Source organism: Drosophila miranda, chromosome XR, assembly GCF_003369915.1.
Source record: "Drosophila miranda strain MSH22 chromosome XR, D.miranda_PacBio2.1, whole genome shotgun sequence".
Taxonomy (NCBI): domain Eukaryota; kingdom Metazoa; phylum Arthropoda; class Insecta; order Diptera; family Drosophilidae; genus Drosophila; species Drosophila miranda.
In genome coordinates, this window is record NC_046674.1 from 39997279 (window position 1) to 40022074 (window position 24796).

Here is a 24796-nt window from a genome sequence, read left to right on the forward strand (position 1 = left end):
AAAGAAATAAAATTCCTTCTGCATTCCATCCGCAGTCAACATCCCACTACCTAATTCGTTGCAAAGGTAAACGGAGGAACACCATACTGACAATATTTTCGAATATTGCCAGCCAATGTGACCGTTCCTCTCCTCAGCTCTTCTCCAATTGGGATCACTCATAGTTTGGGAGCCTCTACCAAGAGTAAACCTAAACAATCCGAGTTGATCCAACAATTGCATTCTAGCAAAAGCCTGAGACCTTTCCGTCTATTACGACCATAGTGGCTTTGGAAAATAAATATTTCTTTCTGCTCTTGTGGTGTCCGTATCTACTCTCCGAATCCAGCCAAGGTTGCAGCCATCCGCTCCACACTTCCGCATCCGATTTGGATGTTTTCTCTTTTCTGCGTGTGAGCGCCGAATATGCCAACAGGTCGCGAGGAGAGCAAACAACTTCTGCCGGGGACCTCTCCAAGTGTCAAAAGGCCACGCAGCTCTTCCGCCCCAGAAACGCCCACCTCGGTGACTCGCAAAGTGAAGTCCCCAGGTACTCCGGGGCCCTCCACAAGCTCCGCTGGTTCGAAGACCAAATCGGTCCTGTTCCCGTCACCGGTCACACTTAAGGTGCCAGCGCGTACGCAAAGCAACCCAAGCGGCTCTCGACACTCCCGCACAATGGCTCAATCCGCCGCCACTGCCGCAATGGCTAAATTCGAAGCAGCCTCACGCAAGCTTATGCATTTCGGAGAGCGAATAAACCTTCCGAATCCCCGCACTCCATCCGCCTCGCTTGCCACGGTACGCCGTGACCAATTCCGAACCATGGTGGCCGATGTTGAGGCAGAGCATAAGAACTGTTTCGCATTTGTGGCTGAAGAGGGTCCGCAGGCTGAAGCGGACCTTCAATCCAAATTCGATGACTGCTTTGCAGTGTACGAACAGTGCGTTGCTGATCTCACTGATCAGCTCCAACAACCAGCAGTCCGTCCTTCCGCACAGCCAGATTTTCACGGCGGCTGCAGACTCCCCCATTCGCTGGGGACTACGTCCGCTGGCCTACGTTCCGAGACCTTTCTACTGCGATCTATGTACAAAATCCCAGGCTGTCTCCCGTGGAGAAGTTGTACCATCTCACCATTAAGACTAGTGGTGATCCGAAGGCCATAGTGGGAAAGTCTCCACTCACCAATCGTCATTGGTCATTTCGAGGCGGCGTGGAATGCCCTTCGTGACCGGTACGAGAACAACAGGCTCCTTGTGACCAACCAGATAAACACTCTCTTTTCGTTGGCTTCCATCGGTTCCGAGTCAAGTCGTGCTCTAAAGGAGCTTCTCAGCACGATCCAAGGGGTCTTAACCGCACTGGCCCACTCCAAGGTCTCAACCGAAAATTGGGACAGCTTGCTGGTGACCATTTGCGCCTCCAAATTACCGAGGTTGACACGGGCTTTGTGGGAAGATTCCGTCACCACAAAGAAAGAGATTCCTTCATGGAAGGAGATGGAATCCTTCCTCAGCCAGAGATATCTGACGCTCGAAGCCATCGAGGGCAACCCGTCCGCTTTACAGAGTTCGAAAAGCGATTCGCATCCGTCCCCTTCCGGAAGCAATCCGTTCCGGTCCCAAGGAAGTTCACTCGTTCAAGACCGCAGTGAATACAAAGAGGAGCACGTGTGATCTCTGCTCGAAAGAGAATCACCCAATACGGCTATGCCCTCACTTCCTCCAGATGAATGCTGATGCTCGTTCCAGCTGCATCAAACAAAGACAGCTTTGTCTGAACTGCTTCGCGCGAGGCCATCAGATCCGGGAATGCCAAAGTGTCCATAACTGCAGTACTTGTGGGGACCGACACCACACGCTGCTGCACCGTGGCAATCCAATTTTGAGTGAATCCACTGTCGTACCAAATCCGAGTTCTTCTGACGCGCCGCCCAGCGTTCAAAATTATTTCGCCTCTGGCCAAAAAGCTGTCCTTCTGGGCACGGCAATCATTGATATTTGCCATCTGGGGACAAGTTTCCGCGCCCGCGCTTTAATCGACCCGGCATCCAAGACAACGTTTATCACGGAACGTCTCTTCAATAGAATCAAGTTGCCGTTCCAACTCATCCAGGCACAGGTCTCGGGCCTCAATCAGACAGTATCTGCTCAAGCCAAGAAGCTCTGTCATTTGGCCATCCGTTTCCCGACGATGCCGGGCTTGCACTTAAACGCCACAGCCTACGTGCTGCCGGAACTGGCGGGTAACCTGCCATCCTATCCGATCCCGCAAAATTCAGGAAACCATTTTCGGCTGGGTACTTACAAGCCCAGTGCCTAAGGTGATGAATCATATCTCATCGTTTTCGAGTCAAATTTCAAGACAACCTATCAAACGGATAAAAGACTCGGGGTCCTTCTACAAAAGCAATTTCCTTCCAGCTCCCTCCGCAGAATTTCTCGAACGGTCTCCTTGACCGAAGGGAATATTTCCAAAATATTCACTGTATGAAGGCTCAGTGCTCCGTTCCGAATTCAAGCTTGAACTTGAATGTGAATCCGTCCTTAGACCAACATAGCCTCATCAGACCATGCAACCGCGTGGCTATTTCCAATGTCCTAAATGTGCCTCTCATCCGTTCCAAGCTCGGTACTAATGTGTCTTCGACTCCTTTATTCCAGCGTAGTTTTCCGTCTCCAGAGATGGACCCACGTCCACGTGCCAGCCGCACCTTGGAAATCAGACGTTCACGAGGCATCAATTCCTACCAGTGCCGACTCTGCTCAGAAATCCATCCACTACGGAAGTGCCGCCGCTTTCTCCAACTATGTTCCGAAAAGAGGCTCCGAGCGGTCCTTGCTAACAGCTACTGCGCGAACTGCCTGGCTCACCAGCACTCTGGAAGAGACTGCCGAAGCAGCGATCGGTGCAAAGTGTGTCAACGGAACCATCATACGTTGTTGCACCGGGACGATGGGCCACACACGCGCTTCTCTCGACGAAGCATTTCCAGCACATTTCCATTTCCACAAAAAAAAACATCTTCCACGGCAACTCATACACGCAGCCGTGGCGTCCCGTCAACCTTTTGCAGCCGTGCAAGGGGGGGGGAGAATGTTCAGAGCAGAAGCTGTAACAGAGCAACCGAGCTATTAGCACCCCAGGCTAACAGCCTGTTATCGCTGCTGGGTGCCGCGCTCAGTTAACAGCCAGTTACATAGCCCTCTGCCTCACTCTCGGGCTCTCGGTTCGGTGCGCTCCCACGATCCGCACGTCGCTCACGGTAGTCTTAGCATGTAAGCTACAGGGAGTTACGTTTCCCACCCCGCTACAAGCTGCCGTCGTGCACATACGCGCACCTACAATCTACATATGTATATACATAAATACATGGAACATATTTATTGGAACCACTCTGACTTCTTCTTTTGGATATTTTCCCACTCGTCGCTGGAAAGCCGCTCCGGTGATCCGCCCTCCTACAAACATTGGTCCTTCGAGCCGAATCTTCTCCTAACCAAAAGGAGAAGTGCACCCCAGCCAGCATCGGCGGATCATTCCAATCCAAGATAAGTACCAATTCGTCACTTGCCCATCTCCAGTGGCTCCACCTGTTGGTTCTCCGTTTCTTCGAATGCTACTATGTACCCACATCCCTATACCAAGTTAAACGGTTGGTTTCCCAGTTCCGTGGTCTGTGCATCCAGTCGCGCCACAGTGAATTTACAATAATTCACCCGCAGCAAGCTCAATCCAAGCCGCCGGCTAATACGCCGGCCCCCGCATGCATACATATGTACATATGTATGTAGTTATCGCTCTAGCTCCAAATTAAACCATACTTCGTTCCGCCAACGGTTGTGGCCTCCGATTATTTTCAAAGGTTTAATTTTATCCGAGCTAACTCCTGCGTTCCGCCTCCGATCCAGTCATATATAGTGGTCTGTAAATAATATTAATACCTCTCCCAGCTACCAGCTGATTCCATACATACATACGTACAAATTACACAATTATCGACATCTACATATTCATCTACTTTCGTCCAACTCCATACAATTCGGCATATTGCGCGATCGTAGCACATATATCCAGTCCTGCTGCGCTGCACGGTATCCTCCGTACGCATAAGCACCTCCGAATCAAAGATAAATTGTCGCCAATCCAGGCACGGTACGGGGTTTGGCGATTAATTGCATTTCAATTTGCAATTGTTGATTCTGTACATCACCCGTGGGACCAGAGCTGGGCGACCGATCGATCACCATCAATACCGATAGTATCGGTTTGAGCACCGTCCGAATAGATACGGCTTCCTCAGCTGTATTAAATCGTGAAACAAATGCCAAAAGCTTTGACAACTAGTAAATCCAAAACCCACAGTTTATAACTGTTTCCACTGGTTTTTCGGTTCAACGTCCATTGAATGCGCCCGAGTGCCAAATACCAAGTGTATTTTCTTATGTTATTTGTTCCGATAGGCTTCCACCACACATACAGCAGTCAGCTTGATGACTAGAAAGAAATAAAATTCCTTCTGCATTCCATCCGCAGTCAACATCCCACTACCTAATTCGTTGCAAAGGTAAACGGAGGAACACCATACTGACAATATTTTCGAATATTGCCAGCCAATGTGACCGTTCCTCTCCTCAGCTCTTCTCCAATTGGGATCACTCATAGTTTGGGAGCCTCTACCAAGAGTAAACCTAAACAATCCGAGTTGATCCAACAATTGCATTCTAGCAAAAGCCTGAGACCTTTCCGTCTATTAAGACCATAGTGGCTTTGGAAAATAAATATTTCTTTCTGCTCTTGTGGTGTCCGTATCTACTCTCCGAATCCAGCCAAGGTTGTAGCCATCCGCTCCACACTTCCGCATCCGATTTGGATGTTTTCTCTTTTCTGCGTGTGAGCGCCGAATATGCCAACAGGTCGCGAGGAGAGCAAACAACTTCTGCCGGTGACCTCTCCAAGTGTCAAAAGGCCACGCAGCTCTTCCGCCCCAGAAACGCCCACCTCGGTGACTCGCAAAGTGAAGTCCCCAGGTACTCCGGGGCCCTCCACAAGCTCCGCTGGTTCGAAGACCAAATCGGTCCTGTTCCCGTCACCGGTCACACTTAAGGTGCCAGCGCGTACGCAAAGCAACCCAAGCGGCTCTCGACACTCCCGCACAATGGCTCAATCCGCCGCCACTGCCGCAATGGCTAAATTCGAAGCAGCCTCACGCAAGCTTATGCATTTCGGAGAGCGAATAAACCTTCCGAATCCCCGCACTCCATCCGCCTCGCTTGCCACGGTACGCCGTGACCAAATCCGAACCATGGTGGCCGATGTTGAGGCAGAGCATAAGAACTGTTTCGCATTTGTGGCTGAAGAGGGTCCGCAGGCTGAAGCGGACCTTCAATCCAAATTCGATGACTGCTTTGCTGTGTACGAACAGTGCGTTGCTGATCTCACTGATCAGCTCCAACAACCAGCAGTCCGTCCTTCCGCACAGCCAGATTTTCACGGCGGCTGCAGACTCCCCCATGCGACATAGAAGTATTCGCTTGGGACTACGTCCGCTGGCCTACGTTCCGAGACCTTTCTACTGCGATCTATGTACAAAATCCCAGGCTGTCTCCCGTGGAGAAGTTGTACCATCTCACCATTAAGACTAGTGGTGATCCGAAGGCCATAGTGGGAAAGTCTCCACTCACCAATGACGGTTTCGAGGCGGCGTGGAATGCCCTTCGTGACCGGTACGAGAACAACAGGCTCCTTGTAACCAACCAGATAAACATTCTCTTTTCGTTGGCTTCCATTGGTTCCGAGTCAAGTCGTGCTCTAAAGGAGCTTCTCAGCACGATCCAAGGGGTCTTAACCGCACTGGCCCACTCCAAGGTCTCAACCGAAAATTGGGACAGCTTGCTGGTGACCATTGGCGCCTCCAAATTACCGAGGTTGACACGGGCTTTGTGGGAAGATTCCGTCACCACAAAGAAAGAGATTCCTTCATGGAAGGAGATGGAATCCTTCCTCAGCCAGAGATATCTGACGCTCGAAGCCATCGAGGGCAACCCGTCCGCTTTACAGAGTTCGAAAAGCGATTCGCATCCGTCTCCTTCCGGAAGCAATCCGTTCCGGTCCCAAGGAAGTTCACTCGTTCAAGACCGCAGTGAATACAAAGAGGAGCACGTGTGATCTCTGCTCGAAAGAGAATCACCCAATACGGCTATGCCCTCACTTCCTCCAGATGAATGCTGATGCTCGTTCCAGCTGCATCAAACAAAGACAGCTTTGTCTGAACTGCTTCGCGCGAGGCCATCAGATCCGGGAATGCCAAAGTGTCCATAACTGCAGTACTTGTGGGGACCGACACCACACGCTGCTGCACCGTGGCAATCCAATTTTGAGTGAATCCACTGTCGTACCAAATCCGAGTTCTTCTGACGCGCCGCCCAGCGTTCAAAATTATTTCGCCTCTGGCCAAAAAGCTGTCCTTCTGGGCACGGCAATCATTGATATTTGCCATCTGGGGACAAGTTTCCGCGCCCGCGCTTTAATCGACCCGGCATCCAAGACAACGTTTATCACGGAACGTCTCTTCAATAGAATCAAGTTGCCGTTCCAACTCATCCAGGCACAGGTCTCGGGCCTCAATCAGACAGTATCTGCTCAAGCCAAGAAGCTCTGTCATTTGGCCATCCGTTTCCCGACGATGCCGGGCTTGCACTTAAACGCCACAGCCTACGTGCTGCCGGAACTGGCGGGTAACCTGCCATCCTATCCGATCCCGCAAAATTCAGGAAACCATTTTCGGCTGGGTACTTACAAGCCCAGTGCCTAAGGTGATGAATCATATCTCATCGTTTTCGAGTCAAATTTCAAGACAACCTATCAAACGGATAAAAGACTCGGGGTCCTTCTACAAAAGCAATTTCCTTCCAGCTCCCTCCGCAGAATTTCTCGAACGGTCTCCTTGACCGAAGGGAATATTTCCAAAATATTCACTGTATGAAGGCTCAGTGCTCCGTTCCGAATTCAAGCTTGAACTTGAATGTGAATCCGTCCTTAGACCAACATAGCCTCATCAGACCATGCAACCGCGTGGCTATTTCCAATGTCCTAAATGTGCCTCTCATCCGTTCCAAGCTCGGTACTAATGTGTCTTCGACTCCTTTATTCCAGCGTAGTTTTCCGTCTCCAGAGATGGACCCACGTCCACGTGCCAGCCGCACCTTGGAAATCAGACGTTCACGAGGCATCAATTCCTACCAGTGCCGACTCTGCTCAGAAATCCATCCACTACGGAAGTGCCGCCGCTTTCTCCAACTATGTTCCGAAAAGAGGCTCCGAGCGGTCCTTGCTAACAGCTACTGCGCCAACTGCCTGGCTCACCAGCACTCTGGAAGAGACTGCCGAAGCAGCGATCGGTGCAAAGTGTGTCAACGGAACCATCATACGTTGTTGCACCGGGACGATGGGCCACACACGCGCTTCTCTCGACGAAGCATTTCCAGCACATTTCCATTTCCACAAAAAAAAACATCTTCCACGGCAACTCATACACGCAGCCGTGGCGTCCCGTCCACCTTTTGCAGCCTTGCAAGGGGGGGGAGAATGTTCAGAGCAGAAGCTGTAACAGAGCAACCGAGCTGTAAGCACCCCAGGCTAACAGCCTGTTATCGCTGCTGGGTGCCGCGCTCAGTTAACAGCCAGTTACATAGCCCTCTGCCTCACTCTCGGGCTCTCGGTTCGGTGCGCTCCCACGATCCGCACGTCGCTCACGGTAGTCTTAGCATGTAAGCTACAGGGAGTTACGTTTCCCACCCCGCTACAAGCTGCCGTCGTGCACATACGCGCACCTACAATCTACATATGTATATACATAAATACATGGAACATATTTATTGGAACCACTCTGACTTCTTCTTTTGGATATTTTCCCACTCGTCGCTGGAAAGCCGCTCCGGTGATCCGCCCTCCTACAAACATTGGTCCTTCGAGCCGAATCTTCTCCTAACCAAAAGGAGAAGTGCACCCCAGCCAGCATCGGCGGATCATTCCAATCCAAGATAAGTACAAATTCGTCACTTGCCCATCTCCAGTGGCACCACCTGTTGGTTCTCCGTTTCTTCGAATGCTACTATGTACCCACATCCCTATACCAAGTTAAACGGTTGGTTTCCCAGTTCCGTGGTCTGTGCATCCAGTCGCGCCACAGTGAATTTACAATAATTCACCCGCAGCAAGCTCAATCCAAGCCGCCGGCTAATACGCCGGCCCCGCATGCATACATATGTACATATGTATGTAGTTATCGCTCTAGCTCCAAATTAAACCATACTTCGTTCCGCCAACGGTTGTGGCCTCCGATTATTTTCAAAGGTTTAATTTTATCCGAGCTAACTCCTGCGTTCCGCCTCCGATCCAGTCATATATAGTGGTCTGTAAATAATATTCCTACCTCTCCCAGCTACCAGCTGATTCCATACATACATACGTACAAATTACACAATTATCGACATCTACATATTCATCTACTTTCGTCCAACTCCATACAATTCGGCATATTGCGCGATCGTAGCACATATATCCAGTCCTGCTGCGCTGCACGGTATCCTCCGTACGCATAAGCACCTCCGAATCAAAGATAAATTGTCGCCAATCCAGGCACGGTACGTGGTTTGGCGATTAATTGCATTTCAATTTGCAATTGTTGATTCTGTACATCACCCGTGGGACCAGAGCTGGGCGACCGATCGATCACCATCAATACCGATAGTATCGAGTTTGAGCACCGTCCGAATAGATACGGCTTCCTCAGCTGTATTAAATCGTGAAACAAATGCCAAAAGCTTTGACAACTAGTAAATCCAAAACCCACAGTTTATAACTGTTTCCACTGGTTTTTCGGTTCAACGTCCATTGAATGCGCCCGAGTGCCAAATACCAAGTGTATTTTCTTATGTTATTTGTTCCGATAGGCTTCCACCACACATACAGCAGTCAGCTTGATGACTAGAAAGAAATAAAATTCCTTCTGCATTCCATCCGCAGTCAACATCCCACTACCTAATTCGTTGCAAAGGTAAACGGAGGAACACCATACTGACAATATTTTCGAATATTGCCAGCCAATGTGACCGTTCCTCTCCTCAGCTCTTCTCCAATTGGGATCACTCATAGTTTGGGAGCCTCTACCAAGAGTAAACCTAAACAATCCGAGTTGATCCAACAATTGCATTCTAGCAAAAGCCTGAGACCTTTCCGTCTATTACGACCATAGTGGCTTTGGAAAATAAATATTTCTTTCTGCTCTTGTGGTGTCCGTATCTACTCTCCGAATCCAGCCAAGGTTGTAGCCATCCGCTCCACACTTCCGCATCCGATTTGGATGTTTTCTCTTTTCTGCGTGTGAGCGCCGAATATGCCAACAGGTCGCGAGGAGAGCAAACAACTTCTGCCGGTGACCTCTCCAAGTGTCAAAAGGCCACGCAGCTCTTCCGCCCCAGAAACGCCCACCTCGGTGACTCGCAAAGTGAAGTCCCCAGGTACTCCGGGGCCCTCCACAAGCTCCGCTGGTTCGAAGACCAAATCGGTCCTGTTCCCGTCACCGGTCACACTTAAGGTGCCAGCGCGTACGCAAAGCAACCCAAGCGGCTCTCGACACTCCCGCACAATGGCTCAATCCGTCGCCACTGCCGCAATGGCTAAATTCGAAGCAGCCTCACGCAAGCTTATGCATTTCGGAGAGCGAATAAACCTTCCGAATCCCCGCACTCCATCCGCCTCGCTTGCCACGGTACGCCGTGACCAAATCCGAACCATGGTGGCCGATGTTGAGGCAGAGCATAAGAACTGTTTCGCATTTGTGGCTGAAGAGGGTCCGCAGGCTGAAGCGGACCTTCAATCCAAATTCGATGACTGCTTTGCTGTGTACGAACAGTGCGTTGCTGATCTCACTGATCAGCTCCAACAACCAGCAGTCCGTCCTTCCGCACAGCCAGATTTTCACGGCGGCTGCAGACTCCCCCCATGCGACATAGAAGTATTCGCTTGGGACTACGTCCGCTGGCCTACGTTCCGAGACCTTTCTACTGCGATCTATGTACAAAATCCCAGGCTGTCTCCCGTGGAGAAGTTGTACCATCTCACCATTAAGACTAGTGGTGATCCGAAGGCCATAGTGGGAAAGTCTCCACTCACCAATGACGGTTTCGAGGCGGCGTGGAATGCCCTTCGTGACCGGTACGAGAACAACAGGCTCCTTGTAACCAACCAGATAAACATTCTCTTTTCGTTGGCTTCCATTGGTTCCGAGTCAAGTCGTGCTCTAAAGGAGCTTCTCAGCACGATCCAAGGGGTCTTAACCGCACTGGCCCACTCCAAGGTCTCAACCGAAAATTGGGACAGCTTGCTGGTGACCATTGGCGCCGCCAAATTACCGAGGTTGACACGGGCTTTGTGGGAAGATTCCGTCACCACAAAGAAAGAGATTCCTTCATGGAAGGAGATGGAATCCTTCCTCAGCCAGAGATATCTGACGCTCGAAGCCATCGAGGGCAACCCGTCCGCTTTACAGAGTTCGAAAAGCGATTCGCATCCGTCTCCTTCCGGAAGCAATCCGTTCCGGTCCCAAGGAAGTTCACTCGTTCAAGACCGCAGTGAATACAAAGAGGAGCACGTGTGATCTCTGCTCGAAAGAGAATCACCCAATACGGCTATGCCCTCACTTCCTCCAGATGAATGCTGATGCTCGTTCCAGCTGCATCAAACAAAGACAGCTTTGTCTGAACTGCTTCGCGCGAGGCCATCAGATCCGGGAATGCCAAAGTGTCCATAACTGCAGTACTTGTGGGGACCGACACCACACGCTGCTGCACCGTGGCAATCCAATTTTGAGTGAATCCACTGTCGTACCAAATCCGAGTTCTTCTGACGCGCCGCCCAGCGTTCAAAATTATTTCGCCTCTGGCCAAAAAGCTGTCCTTCTGGGCACGGCAATCATTGATATTTGCCATCTGGGGACAAGTTTCCGCGCCCGCGCTTTAATCGACCCGGCATCCAAGACAACGTTTATCACGGAACGTCTCTTCAATAGAATCAAGTTGCCGTTCCAACTCATCCAGGCACAGGTCTCGGGCCTCAATCAGACAGTATCCGCTCAAGCCAAGAAGCTCTGTCATTTGGCCATCCGTTTCCCGACGATGCCGGGCTTGCACTTAAACGCCACAGCCTACGTGCTGCCGGAACTGGCGGGTAACCTGCCATCCTATCCGATCCCGCAAAATTCAGGAAACCATTTTCGGCTGGGTACTTACAAGCCCAGTGCCTAAGGTGATGAATCATATCTCATCGTTTTCGAGTCAAATTTCAAGACAACCTATCAAACGGATAAAAGACTCGGGGTCCTTCTACAAAAGCAATTTCCTTCCAGCTCCCTCCGCAGAATTTCTCGAACGGTCTCCTTGACCGAAGGGAATATTTCCAAAATATTCACTGTATGAAGGCTCAGTGCTCCGTTCCGAATTCAAGCTTGAACTTGAATGTGAATCCGTCCTTAGACCAACATAGCCTCATCAGACCATGCAACCGCGTGGCTATTTCCAATGTCCTAAATGTGCCTCTCATCCGTTCCAAGCTCGGTACTAATGTGTCTTCGACTCCTTTATTCCAGCGTAGTTTTCCGTCTCCAGAGATGGACCCACGTCCACGTGCCAGCCGCACCTTGGAAATCAGACGTTCACGAGGCATCAATTCCTACCAGTGCCGACTCTGCTCAGAAATCCATCCACTACGGAAGTGCCGCCGCTTTCTCCAACTATGTTCCGAAAAGAGGCTCCGAGCGGTCCTTGCTAACAGCTACTGCGCCAACTGCCTGGCTCACCAGCACTCTGGAAGAGACTGCCGAAGCAGCGATCGGTGCAAAGTGTGTCAACGGAACCATCATACGTTGTTGCACCGGGACGATGGGCCACACACGCGCTTCTCTCGACGAAGCATTTCCAGCACATTTCCATTTCCACAAAAAAAAACATCTTCCACGGCAACTCATACACGCAGCCGTGGCGTCCCGTCCACCTTTTGCAGCCTTGCAAGGGGGGGGAGAATGTTCAGAGCAGAAGCTGTAACAGAGCAACCGAGCTGTAAGCACCCCAGGCTAACAGCCTGTTATCGCTGCTGGGTGCCGCGCTCAGTTAACAGCCAGTTACATAGCCCTCTGCCTCACTCTCGGGCTCTCGGTTCGGTGCGCTCCCACGATCCGCACGTCGCTCACGGTAGTCTTAGCATGTAAGCTACAGGGAGTTACGTTTCCCACCCCGCTACAAGCTGCCGTCGTGCACATACGCGCACCTACAATCTACATATGTATATACATAAATACATGGAACATATTTATTGGAACCACTCTGACTTCTTCTTTTGGATATTTTCCCACTCGTCGCTGGAAAGCCGCTCCGGTGATCCGCCCTCCTACAAACATTGGTCCTTCGAGCCGGATCTTCTCCTAACCAAAAGGAGAAGTGCACCCCAGCCAGCATCGGCGGATTATTCCAATCCAAGATAAGTACAAATTCGTCACTTGCCCATCTCCAGTGGCACCACCTGTTGGTTCTCCGTTTCTTCGAATGCTACTATGTACCCACATCCCTATACCAAGTTAAACGGTTGGTTTCCCAGTTCCGTGGTCTGTGCATCCAGTCGCGCCACAGTGAATTTACAATAATTCACCCGCAGCAAGCTCAATCCAAGCCGCCGGCTAATACGCCGGCCCCCGCATGCATACATATGTACATATGTATGTAGTTATCGCTCTAGCTCCAAATTAAACCATACTTCGTTCCGCCAACGGTTGTGGCCACCGATTATTTTCAAAGGTTTAATTTTATCCGAGCTAACTCCTGCGTTCCGCCTCCGATCAGGGCATATATAGTGGTCTGTAAATAATATTCCTACCTCTCCCAGCTACCAGCTGATTCCATACATACATACGTACAAATTACACAATTATCGACATCTACATATTCATCTACTTTCGTCCAACTCCATACAATTCGGCATATTGCGCGATCGTAGCACATATATCCAGTCCTGCTGCGCTGCACGGTATCCTCCGTACGCATAAGCACCTCCGAATCAAAGATAAATTGTCGCCAATCCAGGCACGGTACGTGGTTTGGCGATTAATTGCATTTCAATTTGCAATTGTTGATTCTGTACATCACCCGTGGGACCAGAGCTGGGCGACCGATCGATCACCATCAATACCGATAGTATCGAGTTTGAGCAGCGTCCGAATAAATTCGGCTTCCTCAGCTGTATTAAATCGTGAAACAAATGCCAAAAGCTTTGACAACAAGTAAATCCAAAACCCACAGTTTATAACTGTTTCCACTGGTTTTTCGGTTCAACGTCCATTGAATGCGCCCGAGTGCCAAATACCAAGTGTATTTTCTTATGTTATTTGTTCCGATAGGCTTCCACCACACATACAGCAGTCAGCTTGATGACTAGGTTAGGTTAGGTTAAGGCGGTAGCCGGGAGGGGGGGGGATAAGAGCCTCCCGCCCCCAAGCTCACTTGGACCTATAAAAGGTCCGTTGTGTTGCCGCATGGGCATGTGCCCCTTCGCGTTGCCCGAACCGTGAGAGCATACTACTGCAGGTTAAGGGCAGTCCCATCCGGTGGCTTGGATGTATTTGGACAAGGTCCCTGGTTTGATTACGGACAGGTCCGAAATGTCCGTGAGGAAAGCGGCCCCGAGAATACGAAGACGACGATTTCCAAGGGCTGGGCAGTGGCAGAAGAAGTGGGGGACCGATTCCTCCTCCTCCTCGTCGCGACAACTCCTGCAGAAGTCGTTATGAGGGATTGACAGTCTAGACGCGTGAGTGCCGATCTGCCAGTGTCCCGTAATGGCTCTAGTAACTGCAGAGCACTGTGCTCTGCTGAGTTTATACAGCTCTGCTGAGCGCTTCTTCGATCGATATGGCCATATCAATCTTGAGACTTTACAGGAAACGGTTTGCTGCCATCTCCTATTGGCATTTTGCTCGAACAATTCGTGCGTTAGGAGCCTGCAGGTAGCCAAGGGCATCGCTACTTGCTCCCTCTCCGGTAGGAGAGGAATCGTAGTACCCTGCCTGGCTAGCTCGTCGGCGGCGTCATTCCCCTCGATGTCCCTGTGGCCGGGGACCCATATAAGGAAGAGATCTAACTGCTCTGCGATCTCGTGCAGAGACCTGCGGCAGTCATTTACAGTCGCTGAGTTCGACGATATTGAGCCTAGAGCTTTGATAGCTGCTTGGCTGTCCGAGAAGACGCACACTAAGTGCGTATCTAGAAGTAATTTGGAGACAATCGAAATGGCCTCCTTGATGGCTTCAACCTCCGCTTGGAACACACTACAGTGATCCGGGAGCCTGAAGCAATGACTGATGTTCAGCTCGCTGCAGTAGACTCCGCCTCCCACGCGGCCGTCTAGCTTTGAGCCATCAGTGTAGAAGTGGACCGCATTTGCAGGTCCTGGTTCGCCCATCTCCCAGTCCTCCCTAGATGGGAGTGATACCTGGAAGGGCGTCGAGAGGTGATCACTGGGGATACAGTAATCTGTCCTCTCTGGTAATTGCGGGAGTCTCATCAGGATTCCCGAGTGCCCAACCGCGGATGCTTTCCACAGTCTGGCTTCTCTCATTCTGAGGGCGGAAAGTGTTGCCACCTTCTTTCCCATGAGATCCACAGGGAGGAGGTCCAGCACAGTATCCAGGGCTTCCCCTGGAGTAGTGCGTAGCCCGCCAGTTATGCATAGCTCTGCCATGCGTTGAACTCTGCTGAGTTTATTGAGGCATGTCCTTCTGTCCAAGGCTGGCCACCATACCACCACTCCATAGAGCATGATTGGTCGTATGATGGCGGTGTAGAGCCACCGAACTATATAGGGGGTCATTCCCCATTTTAGTCCGATGGCTTTCCTGCAGGTATAGAGGGCCACTGTGGCCTTCTTTACTCTATCCTCTATGCTCAATTTCCAATCGAGCTTTCTATCGAGGATTAGGCCAAGATACTTGGCGTTGTTGCTGAAGACTAGCGTTTCCCCACATAGTCTTGGGGGAATCAGTACCGGAACTTTGTACTTCCTAGTGAAAAGCACCAGTTCCGTTTTAGACGGGTTGACGCCTAACCCGCATTTGTCTGCCCATTTCGACATTTTCGTGAGAGTACTTGTCATGCACTCACACAATGTCTGCGGAAATTTTCCGGAGAATGCTATGGCAACATCGTCCGCGTACGCCACCACACGGCAGCCACCCCCCTCTATCTCCCGCAGCAGTGTGTTCACTGCCACGTTCCATAGGAGGGGCGAGAGGACTCCGCCCTGCGGTGTGCGTCTGCTGACAAATCTGGTACACGTTGACGTCCCCAGTGATGCCTCAACCGTCCTGCATTGTAGCATCTGATCGATCAGGCTCACCGTCCTGGAGTCAACGCCCAGATCCGTCAGTGCGCCCGTGATGGCGGTCGGAAGGATGTTGTTAAAGGCGCCTTCTATGTCGAGGAAGGCTACTAGGGTGTACTCCTTAAAATTAAGGGATGCTTCGATGATCGATGTGATCGAGTGTAGGGCCGTTTCGGTGGATCTTCCCTTCCGATAGGCATGCTGGGAGTCTGAGATCAGACTGGACGGAATGCACGCCGTTAGATGCAGCCCCAGGAGCCGCTCCATCGCCTTTAGAAGAAAAGACGATAGACTTATGGGTCTGAAATCTTTTGGGGCAGTGTGCGAGGGCTTGCCTGCCTTGGGTATGAATACGACTTTGGTCTGAAGCCAGGTGTCAGGAATGCACCCGTGGGAGAAGATTCCCTCGTAAATTATTTTGAGCCAGTTAATGGCTTTATGTCCCGCGTGAATCAGTTGGGCAGGGAAAATGCCGTCTGGCCCCGCGGACTTGTAGGGTTTAAAGCTTCTGATCGCCCAGGAAATGTTTTCCTGGCTTAGCAGTCCCAAGATGGCATTTGAGGCGACAGAAGGAGGCGCGAGGTAGTTGGGTCTGTTTTCATCGCAGCCAGGGAAGTGGGTATTTAGGAGAAGATTTAGCGACTCCTCGCTGGACGTAGTCCACGACTGGTCGGTGTTCTTCAAGTAGCCCAGGGTGGGTGTTGTCTTCGAGAGAACTCTGCGCAAGCGTGAGGCTTCTGAGTTACTCTCGATTTCGCTGCAGAACTTACGCCAGGAGGCGCGTTTGGCTTTTCTAAGTTCTTTGTTGTAGGTTGACAGACTGGCCTTGTATTCGGCCCAGTTTTGCTCAACGTTTTCAGCCTTAGCTTTATTGAAGAGTCTCCGGGAGGCTTTCCGGAGTTCACCCAGTTTCGGATTCCACCATTCAGGTTTCTTCCGGCCTCTGTTCTTGCCAGAGGGGCATGCTTTGTCGAGCGCCTTATTGCAGGCGTCGGTAAAGATCTTAAGAAGACGAGTCGTGGCCTCCGTGGAGAACTCCTCCTCAGATGGGGGCTCAGGGAGAACACGACAGAGGTAATCAGAGTACCGAGTCCAGTTTGTCCGCCTGATGTTTCGGAATCGGACTGGCTTCGGTACTGAGAAGGAGAAGACAGTTTCCACGTACCTGTGGTCCGAGAAGGAGTGCTCTTCCAGGACCCTCCAGGATACAATGTTACGCTGTATCTCATGAGAGGCAAGCGTGAGGTCCAGGACCTCCTTGCGGTTTTTAATGATAAAGGTGGGATCACTACCCCGGTTTAGTAAGACCATCTGAGTGGTCAGTAAGTAACTGAAAAGGTACTCACCCCTTTCGTTTGTGTCAGTGCTTCCCCACTGACAGTGATGTGCATTGGCATCGCACCCCACAATTAGGCCGATGTCCTTGGCCGAGCAGTCTGCGATTAGAGCCCGGAGAGGCGCGTGTGGAGGGGGGTCTGGTTGTTCATGCCCCATGTATGCGGAGCAGATCCTCAGTGAGCGCTCCTGGCCTTCGAGGCTCACTGCGGTGTGGTCTTCATTGCTGAAATTTGGGAGCAAAAATAGGTGCAACTCTCTTTTTGCAAGAATGCAGGTACGAATTTTACCTGCGGTTTCAGCTACATATAGCTTGTAGTCAGAAGTCCTCAGACCGGAGACCCTGTTTCCGAGGATCCAGGGCTCCTGAATGAGGACTATGTCGGCTCCATCCTTGGCCAGGTGGAGCAGTAGAGCAGCGCATGCTGCCTTACAATGGTGGAGGTTTATCTGCAGGAGCGTCAACGACATTCCTGAGGCTCGCCTCCACCATTGTTACTTCTAGATCGCTGTCAGGGGACTCCGGCTCCTCCCCGACAACGATGTGGCTGAGACCTCTGGCTAGGTCGCTCTCGTCGAACGCGTAGTCGTCCAAGATATCGTCCGACATCATGGACGCCGCATCCGACGCCGGGTTGTCTTCCTCGCACGAGGCCCTCTCTTTCGGGATCTCCGGCAGCTCCGGGTCTGGCTCGACCTCCACTTGCCTGCCCTTGCGATCGGACTTGTAAGTGGATATGGTGACCTTCTTGTAGCCATAATCCACTACACCGTCCGACTTTGCGAGGAGATCAATGGATTCCTCATTTAGGACGAGGATAACCTGGCGCCTCTGCCCTTGGATATCCTCCACCTTTGCCACCTTCCAATCGGCTGTAGGAAGGTGGGGGTTGCAGACCTGCAGTAACCTGAGGATCTTCTCAGGCTCTGCAGGCTTAGCCGAGACCCACGCTCTGGCTCTCGGGCGACTAGGGACATCTTCCCACTTCACGGCCTCCAGTTTCGCCCCTGGATTGACCTCTTTTAGGGCCGCCACCGCCTTCATGTAGAGGGCCGCAGAGCGAGCGTCTTGGCAGGCGATGGCTTTCACCTTGCCTTGATGCCACCCTGCGTCCTCACACTTTGGCGGTGGTCCGCCGTTCTCCTCCAGTTCCAGTAGGAACCGGTCCTGGAGCTCGTTCTCCACCAGGTGCCACTTATCGCGAGGACATGGCCGTCCTCGGCGCCCCTGTCCAGGACACCGATCAGGGTCCTGCCCCTCGCCACCTCAGCGAACGACCGGTTCGTGAGGTGGGTCTTCACCCGCTTGGCTTGCTGGGCTTGGCCTGGCTGATTTGCGGGGTCCTCCGCTGAGCGTTGCCGCTTGTTGGCGGCCTTGGCTGCGCCCTTTCCGGCTTTGGCTGGCTGGAACAGTGGAAGGATTGAGCAGGCCCACAGCCTCTGCTCCTTTCCTTCGGCTGAAGCCTTGAAGTTCGGGTCTTCGTTGGACAGGATGAAAGCCGCTCGTCTCCTGTCCTGGTACGACGGCTTTCCACCCCGTGGTGCAGAGACGCTGCCCGCCGGGGCTCCCATGGGTTCTTCGGTCCCGGTGCGCTCACCAGCCGCGATTACGCTCTGCTTGGCAGCCACCCCGGTATCCGCTTCGCCCTTGGAGCCACCCGACTTGGAAGGACCCGATTGGCTTTTCGGGCCCCCCGTCACTGCGGCTGCTGCCTGAAGACGTGTGAAGGCGCGTGTGGAGGGGGGTCTGGTTGTTCATGCCCCATGTATGCGGAGCAGATCCTCAGTGAGCGCTCCTGGCCTTCGAGGCTCACTGCGGTGTGGTCTTCATTGCTGAAATTTGGGAGCAAAAATAGGTGCAACTCTCTTTTTGCAAGAATGCAGGTACGAATTTTACCTGCGGTTTCAGCTACATATAGCTTGTAGTCAGAAGTCCTCAGACCGGAGACCCTGTTTCCGAGGATCCAGGGCTCCTAAATGAGGACTATGTCGGCTCCATCCTTGGCCAGGTGGAGCAGTAGAGCAGCGCATGCTGCCTTACAATGGTGGAGGTTTATCTGCAGGAGCGTCAACGACATTCCTGAGGCTCGCCTCCACCATTGTTACTTCTAGATCGCTGTCAGGGGACTCCGGCTCCTCCCCGACAACGATGTGGCTGAGACCTCTGGCTAGGTCGCTCTCGTCGAACGCGTAGTCGTCCAAGATATCGTCCGACATCATGGACGCCGCATCCGACGCCGGGTTGTCTTCCTCGCACGAGGCTGATTTGCGGGGTCCTCCGCTGAGCGTTGCCGCTTGTTGGCGGCCTTGGCTGCGCCCTTTCCGGCTTTGGCTGGCTGGAACAGTGGAAGGATTGAGCAGGCCCACAGCCTCTGCTCCTTTCCTTCGGCTGACGCCTTGAAGTTCGGGTCTTCGTTGGACAGGATGAAAGCCGCTCGTCTCCTGTCCTGGTACGACGGCTTTCCACCCCGTGGTGCAGAGACGCTGCCCGCCGGGGCTCCCATGGGTTCTTCGGTCCCGGTGCGCTCACCAGCCGCGATTACGCTCTGCTTGGCAGCCACCCCGGTATCCGCTTCGCCCTTGGAGCCACCCGACTTGGAAGGACCCGATTGGCTTTTCGGGCCCCCCGTCACTGCGGCTGCTGCCTGAAGACGGTGGACCGACTCAGTCTCCTTCCCCGTCTTCTTTGGACCCGGTTTCCCAGGCGCTGGTGCAGAGGGATTGGCTTGTCCCTCCGGTACTTTAAGAGGAGTACCGAGCTCCTTTGCGGCTTTGTTGGTTTTTATTTGTTTATTATTTGGCATAGTAGTTCCCACGAGTAGGCGGGAAGGGGATGGTCACCCGAGGCATAGCCCGCGTGCCCCGGGAAGCCTGATTTAAACTGGAGGTCGGCAGGTATCCAGAGTCCGCATATTAGCGACCGGGCACCCCCCCGGCCATGCATCCCTCGGCATATAACAGTGTCACCTTGGATTGGGGTAATTTCACTGAGAGTTTTCTTCTCTCCGCCCGACTACCATTCGCCAGCATCATAGCAGAGACATGACCGTGCTAGGACCTGTTTCCAGCCGCCCTCACGGGGAGAGTATAGTCGCACTTCCACCGGTGTGCACAGTTACGGCGGGTGACGGTTCGCTCGCAACCCTCAGTGTCCTAGGGGGGGGTGTGAGACGCAGACCGCACCGGGTATTACTAACCGGAGCGGCTGCGCCTCAGTTCCGAGTTCACAGTTGTGCGAGCCGGCCCGTCATCCGTTTGTCCCCCTGTAGCACCCGATGGCTGACGGCCATGACTAGAAAGAAATAAAATTCCTTCTGCATTCCATCCGCAGTCAACATCCCACTACCTAATTCGTTGCAAAGGTAAACGGAGGAACACCATACTGACAATATTTTCGAATATTGCCAGCCAATGTGACCGTTCCTCTCCTCAGCTCTTCTCCAATTGGGATCACTCATAGTTTGGGAGCCTCTACCAAGAGTAAACCTAAACAATCCGAGTTGATCCAACAATTGCATTCTAGCAAAAGCCTGAGACCTTTCCGTCTATTACGACCATAGTGGCTTTGGAAAATAAATATTTCTTTCTGCTCTTGTGGTGTCCGTATCTACTCTCCGAATCCAGCCAAGGTTGTAGCCATCCGCTCCACACTTCCGCATCCGATTTGGATGTTTTCTCTTTTCTGCGTGTGAGCGCCGAATATGCCAACAGGTCGCGAGGAGAGCAAACAACTTCTGCCGGTGACCTCTCCAAGTGTCAAAAGGCCACGCAGCTCTTCCGCCCCAGAAACGCCCACCTCGGTGACTCGCAAAGTGAAGTCCCCAGGTACTCCGGGGCCCTCCACAAGCTCCGCTGGTTCGAAGACCAAATCGGTCCTGTTCCCGTCACCGGTCACACTTAAGGTGCCAGCGCGTACGCAAAGCAACCCAAGCGGCTCTCGACACTCCCGCACAATGGCTCAATCCGCCGCCACTGCCGCAATGGCTAAATTCGAAGCAGCCTCACGCAAGCTTATGCATTTCGGAGAGCGAATAAACCTTCCGAATCCCCGCACTCCATCCGCCTCGCTTGCCACGGTACGCCGTGACTAAATCCGAACCATGTGGGCCGATGTTGAGGCAGAGCATAAGAACTGTTTCGCATTTGTGGCTGAAGAGGGTCCGCAGGCTGAAGCGGACCTTCAATCCAAATTCGATGACTGCTTTACAGTGTACGAACAGTGCGTTGCTGATCTCACTGATCAGCTCCAACAACCAGCAGTCCGTCCTTCCGCACAGCCAGATTTTCACGGCGGCTGCAGACTCCCCCCATGCGACATAGAAGTATTCGCTTGGGACTACGTCCGCTGGCCTACGTTCCGAGACCTTTCTACTGCGATCTATGTACAAAATCCCAGGCTGTCTCCCGTGGAGAAGTTGTACCATCTCACCATTAAGACTAGTGGTGATCCGAAGGCCATAGTGGGAAAGTCTCCACTCACCAATGACGGTTTCGAGGCGGCGTGGAATGCCCTTCGTGACCGGTACGAGAACAACAGGCTCCTTGTGACCAACCAGATAAACATTCTCTTTTCGTTGGCTTCCATCGGTTCCGAGTCAAGTCGTGCTCTAAAGGAGCTTCTCAGCACGATCCAAGGGGTCTTAACCGCACTGGCCCACTCCAAGGTCTCAACCGAAAATTGGGACAGCTTGCTGGTGACCATTTGCGCCTCCAAATTACCGAGGTTGACACGGGCTTTGTGGGAAGATTCCGTCACCACAAAGAAATAGATTCCTTCATGGAAGGAGATGGAATCCTTCCTCAGCCAGAGATATCTGACGCTCGAAGCCATCGAGGGCAACCCGTCCGCTTTACAGAGTTCGAAAAGCGATTCGCATACGTCCCCTTCCGGAAGCAATCCGTTCCGGTCCCAAGGAAGTTCACTCGTTCAAGACCGCAGTGAATACAAAGAGGAGCACGTGTGATCTCTGCTCGAAAGAGAATCACCCAATACGGCTATGCCCTCACTTCCTCCAGATGAAGGCTGATGCTCGTTCCAGCTGCATCAAACAAAGACAGCTTTGTCTGAACTGCTTCGCGCGAGGCCATCAGATCCGGGAATGTCAAAGTGTCCATAACTGCAGTACTTGTGGGGACCGACACCACACGCTGCTGCACCGTGGCAATCCAATTTTGAGTGAATCCACTGTCGTACCAAATCCGAGTTCTTCTGACGCGCCGCCCAGCGTTCAAAATTATTTCGCCTCTGGCCAAAAAGCTGTCCTTCTGGGCACGGCAATCATTGATATTTGCCATCTGGGGACAAGTTTCCCCGCCCGCGCTTTAATCGACCCGCCATCCGAGACAACGTTTATCACGGAACGTCTCTTCAATAGAATCAAGTTGCCGTTCCAACTCATCCAGGCACAGGTCTCGGGCCTCAATCAGGCAGTATCCGCTCAAGCCAAGAAGCTCTGTCATTTGGCCATCCGTTTCCCGACGATGCCGGGCCTGCACTTAAACGCCACAGCCTACGTGCTGCCGGAACTGGCGGGTAACCTGCCATCCTATCCGATCCCGCAAAATTCAGGAAACCATTTTCGGCTGGGTACTTACAGGCCCAGTGCCTAAGGTGATGAATCATATCTCATCGTTTTCGAGTCAAATTTCAAGACAACCTATCAAACGGATAAAAGACTCGGGGTCCTTCTACAAAAGGAATTTCCTTCCAGCTCCCTCCGCAGAATTTCTCGAATGGTCTCCTTGACCGAAGGGAATATTTCCAAAATATTCACTGTATGAAGGCTCAGTGCTCCGTTCCGAATTCAAGCTTGAACTTGAATGTGAATCCGTCCTTAGACCAACATAGCCTCATCAGACCATGCAACCGCGTGGCTATTTCCAATGTCCTAAATGTGCCTCTCATCCGTTCCAAGCTCGGTACTAATGTGTCTTCGACTCCTTTATTCCAGCGTAGTTTTCCGTCTCCAGAGATGGACCCACGTCCACGTGCCGGCCGCACCTTGGAAATCAGACGTTCACGAGGCAGGTTCCTACCAGTGCCGACTCTGCTCAGAAATCCATCCACTACGGAAGTGCCGCCGCTTTCTCCAACTATGTTCCGAAAAGAGGCTCCGAGCGGTCCTTGCTAACAGCTACTGCGCCAACTGCCTGGCTCACCAGCACTCTGGAAGAGACTGCCGAAGCAGCGATCGGTGCAAAGTGTGTCACCGGAACCATCATACGTTGTTGCACCGGGACGATGGGCCACACACGCGCTTCTCTCGACGAAGCATTTCCAGCACATTTCCATTTCCACAAAAAAAAACATCTTCCACGGCAACTCATACACGCAGCCGTGGCGTCCCGTCCACCTTTTGCAGCCGTGCAAGGGGGGGGGGGGGGGAGAATGTTCAGAGCAGAAGCTGTAACAGAGCAACCGAGCTGTTAGCACCCCAGGCTAACAGCCTGTTATCGCTGCTGGGTGCCGCGATCAGTTAACAGCCAGTTACATAGCCCTCTGCCTCACTCTCGGGCTCTCGGTTCGGTGCGCTCCCACGATCCGCACGTCGCTCACGGTAGTCTTAGCATGTAAGCTACAGGGAGTTACGTTTCCCACCCCGCTACAAGCTGCCGTCGTGCACATACGCGCACCTACAATCTACATATGTATATACATAAATACATGGAACATATTTATTGCAACCACTCTGACTTCTTCTTTTGGATATTTTCCCACTCGTCGCTGGAAAGCCGCTCCGGTGATCCGCCCTCCTACAAACATTGGTCCTTCGAGCCGGATCTTCTCCTAACCAAAAGGAGAAGTGCACCCCAGCCAGCATCGGCGGATCATTCCAATCCAAGATAAGTACAAATTCGTCACTTGCCCATCTCCAGTGGCTCCACCTGTTGGTTCTCCGTTTCTTCGAATGCTACTATGTACCCACATCCCTATACCAAGTTAAACGGTTGGTTTCCCAGTTCCGTGGTCTGTGCATCCAGTCGCGCCACAGTGAATTTACAATAATTCACCCGCAGCAAGCTCAATCCAAGCCGCCGGCTAATACGCCGGCCCCCGCATGCATACATATGTACATATGTATGTAGTTATCGCTCTAGCTCCAAATTAAACCATACTTCGTTCCGCCAACGGTTGTGGCCTCCGATTATTTTCAAAGGTTTAATTTTATCCGAGCTAACTCCTGCGTTCCGCCTCCGATCCAGTCATATATAGTGGTCTGTAAATAATATTCCTACCTCTCCCAGCTACCAGCTGATTCCATACATACGTACAAATTACACAATTATCGACATCTACATATTCATCTACTTTCGTTCAACTCCATACAATTCGGCATATTGCGCGATCGTAGCACATATATCCAGTCCTGCTGCGCTGCACGGTATCCTCCGTACGCATAAGCACCTCCGAATCAAAGATAAATTGTCGCCAATCCAGGCACGGTACGTGGTTTGGCGATTAATTGCATTTCAATTTGCAATTGTTGATTCTGTACATCACCCGTGGGACCAGAGCTGGGCGACCGATCGATCACCATCAATACCGATAGTATCGAGTTTGAGCAGCGTCCGAATAAATACGGCTTCCTCAGCTGTATTAAATCGTGAAACAAATGCCAAAAGCTTTGACAACTAGTAAATCCAAAACCCACAGTTTATAACTGTTTCCACTGGTTTTTCGGTTCAACGTCCATTGAATGCGCCCGAGTGCCAAATACCAAGTGTATTTTCTTATGTTATTTGTTCCGATAGGCTTCCACCACACATACAGCAGTCAGCTTGATGACTAGAAAGAAATAAAATTCCTTCTGCATTCCATCCGCAGTCAACATCCCACTACCTAATTCGTTGCAAAGGTAAACGGAGGAACACCATACTGACAATATTTTCGAATATTGCCAGCCAATGTGACCGTTCCTCTCCTCAGCTCTTCTCCAATTGGGATCACTCATAGTTTGGGAGCCTCTACCAAGAGTAAACCTAAACAATCCGAGTTGATCCAACAATTGCATTCTAGCAAAAGCCTGAGACCTTTCCGTCTATTACGACCAT

The 24796-nt window shown here is 51.9% G+C and overlaps 1 protein-coding gene across 1 annotated transcript; it reads left to right on the forward strand.

The window, feature by feature from the left end:
• The first annotated feature begins 12809 nt into the window (after nucleotides 1-12809).
• LOC117186581 lies at nucleotides 12810-21764 on the forward strand. Its single transcript, XM_033387543.1, has 2 exons — nucleotides 12810-13468; nucleotides 20041-21764. Exon 2 carries the CDS (start codon nucleotides 20845-20847, stop codon nucleotides 21511-21513), a length of 669 nt encoding a protein of 222 aa, XP_033243434.1. The 5' UTR covers nucleotides 12810-13468; nucleotides 20041-20844; the 3' UTR covers nucleotides 21514-21764.
• The last annotated feature ends 3032 nt before the right edge of the window (nucleotides 21765-24796 follow it).